The sequence below is a fragment of the Drosophila simulans genome, chromosome 3L, assembly GCF_016746395.2.
Source record: "Drosophila simulans strain w501 chromosome 3L, Prin_Dsim_3.1, whole genome shotgun sequence".
NCBI classification, from domain to species: Eukaryota; Metazoa; Arthropoda; class Insecta; order Diptera; family Drosophilidae; genus Drosophila; species Drosophila simulans.
In genome coordinates this window covers 1,412,413-1,417,879 of record NC_052522.2, presented here as the reverse complement: position 1 = coordinate 1,417,879, position 5,467 = coordinate 1,412,413, and the positions used below count along the sequence as shown (strand labels likewise).

Below are 5,467 nucleotides of genomic sequence, written 5' to 3'. Positions count from 1 at the left end.
TGTCCATCGAACAAGAACTCGTTGCTGTGCTGTAATCAGTGAATTGAAGGCTGTTTTTACCTTTTATGGCTTTTTAATTTATCCGAATTGCTAAGAATCGTAATGCCTCAAACAGTTAATTATTCATTTAACGTTTTATGTCGTGTTCGGGTAAAGGTTCATTATTAAAAGTATTCTTGAATGCAAATATTATTTAAAATGCAACTAAAGATGTTAGCTTAAAGACCGATCATTATATCTTCACCTGAACCAATTTCTGCAGGCAGAACTTCATCCTTGGCTAGAATTCCTTCTGCCTACTTCCACCTATTTTGTTACAATTTTCGCTCGAAAGTTGCCACAAAGTGGCGCAAAGAGGAGGCAGGCATAGTGCACTTTTACTGTCAATTAGGCGGCCACACGGGGCAAAGTGGAGTCTATTGTGGAGCCACCTTCAGAATCGGAGGCCAAGGTGACTCTTAAATCTTATCATGAAATTTGTGAATGCAGGGATATATTACTTTTTAAGCTAGAATTTCTTTTTTATAAGGGCTACAAGGTATTTGTATGCACAAACACATAGTTTGGGCTGAAAATTCCAAATTTAATTTGCCGGACCTCGACCCACGGCAGGTGGGATTCCTATGAGCGATTCAGCAGTCAAAGGAGCGGGGGTATCCAAGGATTCGGAGCACGAGCCCGAGCGCCACAGCAGCTGCCGCTGAATGGACAGCGGCTAATTCCCCGTCAGCCTGGCAAATGGCAAAATGGCAAACTGGCAAAACGGCAACAATGGACGCACAGGGTGAAGGTCAGATTTCGGGCAATCAAACAATGGACAAAAGGAATCGTTTTGAATATGAAATGAGATGAGATTGGCATACAACGGCGGGCCGGGGAATGGTAGTTGCCTCGACTGACCGTAGGTGGACTCCAATTACCCTGCGGCAGCTGGAATCGCCGCTGCCCGGATTCGGGTTCATAATCGGAGTGGCAATCTCCTCGATCTCGATTGATCTTTCAATCAATGCCAGCTGCCGTGCCCGTCTCCTTGGAGTGCGCCAATTTTCAATCTAGAACGTCAATATTTGCTTGGACTTTGGGCGGATTTGAAATTCCAGGAATGCCCAGCTTTTTGGCCAAAACAAGTTGGATTTCTAGGGGGTAGACTAAAGTGTTTCCATTAGTTTCACATGCTTAATCGCTTTTTGGGTGTATATGGCAAGCTTTTAAGGTTGTGCAAAACGTTATGTTAACTATTATTATATAAACTAGGCATATTAAGACTTACAGGGTATATTCCCACTTAAACATCTGAGGATCAGGCACTTTATCGCCAGCTTTTTATCGTGCCACCGCCCAAAAGGAGCCGCGTCATCAGCGCAGATTGAAATAATTCCGAGTTGCCAACTTGCCAAGTCATTCCGAATTGGTCAGCGGTCGGGTCCTCTGATCTCTGATCTTTCGGCATATATACATGAGTATATTTGTGGGGAGGAGCGGAGATCGCGTGCGATAGGCAACGTCAATATTTGTGTTTATTTCTGGCTCGGATCGGAACGGAACGGATCAGATGGGCATGGGCATGATTATGAGGTCCTTGTTAGTCCGTTTCAATTGGCGGCGCTTTCGCTTTGAGGTCGAGCAAGTGGCTGCCCAATTTGCCCAGTGTTTGTGTATCGTTCTGTGGGCCAGGCTAATTGTTTTGTGCCCTCGAAGATCGGCTACCTGACCTGATCTCGATCCAAGTATGGGAATCTCGGCGGCTTTATTTGCCCCGGATTTCATTATTTTGCGGTGGTTGTGGGAAAACTGCAAGCAGGCTAGAAATTTAACAAGTTTTTCCTTGGGTTGTACAAATTATTTCGAGTTTACTGGAAAATTCCCCTCACAGCTGAGTAAGATGTTGACATCCTGTTTTTAATTTATTTGTGTCCCAACACTACAGGCCAATGTCAAAAAAATGTAATTTTGTAAAAATTAAAAAAATTGATGTTTAAGAAACTATATCTGAATTTACAATCTATATGGTTAAAATTGAAAAACTGAATTGGCACATCTTTTGATGTATCTTTTGATTTTTCAGTTAGGTTTTATGATTTTTAAGTTTAATTTTTTGAATTGCAACCCTGAATGTAACCTCAAACGTCAAAAGTTCAGCGGTTCATTGGTTCATGGTTCATTTTGTGTCACTTGATTGGCGAAGTTGGCAGCACCAAGTTTCCTTTTTCCGAATTGTGAGCCACGCGAACGTGCTAGCATATTTTTACTCCTTTAATTTGTGCGTGAAAATGAGTGATATATCCTTTGAAGACGCTGTCGTGTTTGAGACACGTGAAGAGTCCAGGTAAGTCAAAAGTCGAGAACTGTTGCAAGTCATTGAAGTGAAAAATTTAGCAATGCCCAAAATTATGAGCCAGTGTGTGGCGATGGGACAGCCGGTGATGCTATCGAGGAGCACGCTACGAAGATGTCGTTGCTGCAAATGATCCTGCCCAGAAAACGATTAGGTTTTTCAAATAGCCGTATTGGCCAAAATTGCCCTATTGAGAGTGTGGCCAAAGGTTGGGGTGAATTTTACTTGGACAGCCCCACAGCAGCCTTGGTTTCTCTGCTGCAGTTTGTGGTGGAGGCCAGTGGAAGTCATTACCAGATTCCAGAGGATACTTCACTGCCGTTCAGCTACAGTGACATCCTCTCCAACAGCTCATCGCATTTATCCAATGTAAGTGGGGTAAATCAACGTTATGAGGATACCATTTTTACATTCCCCACTTTCAGACCTACATATATCCTCTGACTAGAAAGCCCGCCGACGCCTTTGTGAATCGGGTGGGCAGCTTTTTGAATGCTCTGCTGATGGTCGCCAGTGAATTTCCCTCTGACTCTTACCGATTGTTTCTGGACCAGTTCACGAGTTTTGTGATGGCCTGCTCGGAGTCTAGTATTCGTACTTTTCGCCACACCGGCACCATGATAGGTGAGAAACCAAAACTAATATATATTAACTTAACGTGCAAATAATATGTCCTTTTGAATTTCTAGGTTTGAAAATAATGACCATATTAAGCGATCTGAAATCCTTAAACGATGAAATGGCGATGACCGTGTGGATGCGGATGTTCAACAGCATGTTTGCAGTTCGTAGCCGGGACGTAGTGAACGACATACGGCTCCTCTGCATCTCCGAACTTGGCCAGTGGTTCGCCAGATATCCGCATTGCTATCTACAGCCAACTAGCCTCCGTATTTTCTACGAAGCTTTGAATGATGGCTGTGGTGACGTGATTCAGTGCAGCTTGGATAATATTTCAGTTCTGTGCCGCATCGATGGCCTTCTTTCGCAGAGTTTGGCATTAACCACTGAATTCCGGGAGATCTTAGTCGAATGTTGCGTGGGCAAGGAGGATGCAATAGCTGAGAAGTCCGTACAGTTCCTTACCCATTTCTACGTACTTTCCGCAGAAATTCTAAGTGACGACGATTGCCGGGTGCTGGAGCAGCTAATAATGGCCGCAAATCGGGGATTGGCTCAAGCAGCGGCAGATCTGTTTATACTGCGCAGAAACGGGTTGGAAGGCGAATCATTTTGCCAAAGAATACAGCATCTTCTGCAGTTATTCGTTGATAGTGGACACGAACAGGCTGACTATTTGGTGGACTCCTTTATAGACAACTGTGAATTGGTTCTGGACTGGAAGCCCATGATAGCGCTGCTGCTGGAGAATCCTAAATCCCACGAACTTAGCGATATTTATTGCTCCTCATTGATTGCAATCCTCTTAGCAGGAGTGAAGCAGGCCACCACTGGCGAGATACCGCCCGGAAGATATACCAAGGATCTGAGAAGGGAGCCGAGGCCCTCTCTTGGGCGCCAGGCCACCAATTGGCTGGCACCCGTTCTGCCCGAACTTCTTCGAACGTACGCCAACAGTTTGGAAGATACAGAAAGACTTCTGGAACTGCCGAAATACTTCTGCTTCGAGTACTACCATGAGGGGAATAGAATGGGGCAGTTTAATGAACTGGTTGAGCATTTCGAGCTCATAATATTCGGCCAGACAAGCACCTCTGTGCTGGAAAGCACAGTGCAAACTCTGGCGTTTCTAAACCGCATGATCCCGAACTCGCTTACTAAGCAATTGCTCAACGGCGCGGTGACCAACTACAAGATGGCCTGGCAAAGGACCCAGGACCCGAGCCCATCAAAAAGTACCCAAAACGGGGCCAACAGACTGCTGGCCACTCTGAGATTAGTTACAGTCCTAAGCGGGCATTTCAATCTCAGTGAATGGGACTTGACGGAGCCGCTTCTCTTCAGCCTAAAGATGTTCCTTAGGCAGCGCAGGTTGCCGAACGGCGATGACCTTCCGCCGGAGGCATTCTCACTCTATCTGAAGGCATGTTTCTGCTGCCTATGCTGGGACATGGAAAACTTAGAGGGAATGGCCCTTAACAACGTGGACATGGATGAGTACTGCGCTGTTCTGCATCAGAACCTGGAAGACTACCTATATGTGACCTTTTCTTTGGTTGGCAAGAGCAGCACCGAGCCCCTTGCATATCATGTGAGTGAATGTTGATTGAGAGTACCATCGCCACTGACTTGTTATGATCGTTTGTTTATTTCCAGGGCTTTTCATATATTTGCGATCTGTTTGTGTTGCATGGAAACCTCTGTGGAAGTTCGAATCCCTCGATATGTTCAGTGGCGCACGCACCGTCTGGTAATGAGGTGGATATTCTGGAGGGCTTCCTCATGGAACACTTCCTTGAGCTCAGTCCTTCGGATCTTATGCAAGAAACTAACGCGGAACAGCTGCAGAGGATTCGTTCCATCCTCACCAGCTACCTGAAAGTGGTGTGCCTAGGTGTTGTGCCCACAATGAGAGCCTCAAAGTTCTATGAGTATTACGTAAAGGTTGGCAAGTAGAAAGACTCTGCAAAGGGCATTTCATTAAAGCTATCTTTCGTTTTCAGTACCACGCTCCCTTCGGCGACGTCTTGAGATGCTCCATGGAACTCGCACTTCAACGAAATCCCATTCACTTCGCCATGACCATGTTGCACACATGCCTGCTGCTTTACGCTAAGTCATTCCCGGATGACACTCGTAAAGCAGCTGAACAAAGAGCTTTGAAGCCAGCAGAGTTCTCCGAGCTAATGGCGGTGGCCAATCGTTTGGCAAAAATACTGATTTCCCATCCCGTGGAGCATCGCGAGTGCGTGATCGTTTTTCACAGATCTGGCATTATGTTCGTCTTTGAATCGGCTCAGAAACAACCTGCGGAGGCCACTAAGAAGTTACCTTTCCTGCGTGTCCTCAAGGTGTTTGCTCCGCTCCTTCTGGTCCAGGACAAGAGTAGCATTCTAGATTTTTTCGAGCACTATGAGCAGCTAGTATTACCTGCATGCAACAGAAATGATATAGCACATTTGAAGAAATATCGAAACGCCTTGAGTCCTCGAAAAATAAAAACTTAACTTG

The 5,467-nt window shown here is 45.6% G+C and overlaps 1 protein-coding gene across 1 annotated transcript; it reads left to right on the top strand.

The window, feature by feature from the left end:
- The first annotated feature begins 2,023 nt into the window (after window positions 1–2,023).
- On the top strand, window positions 2,024–5,467 carry LOC6736342 (cohesin subunit SA-2). Its single transcript, XM_016170503.3, has 6 exons — window positions 2,024–2,326; window positions 2,377–2,704; window positions 2,761–2,959; window positions 3,025–4,547; window positions 4,613–4,900; window positions 4,960–5,467. Exons 1-6 carry the CDS (start codon window positions 2,154–2,156, stop codon window positions 5,461–5,463), a joined length of 3,015 nt encoding a protein of 1,004 aa, XP_016029812.1. The 5' UTR covers window positions 2,024–2,153; the 3' UTR covers window positions 5,464–5,467.

Coding starts and splice junctions, on each gene's coding strand:
- LOC6736342 (XM_016170503.3), top strand. CDS start 2,154: ATGGTTCATTTTGTGTCACTTGATTGGCGAAGTTGGCAGCACCAAGTT. Junction 2,960..3,024: donor CCACACCGGCACCATGATAG/GTGAGAAACCAA, acceptor TTGAATTTCTAG/GTTTGAAAATAATGACCATA. Junction 4,548..4,612: donor CCGAGCCCCTTGCATATCAT/GTGAGTGAATGT, acceptor GTTTATTTCCAG/GGCTTTTCATATATTTGCGA.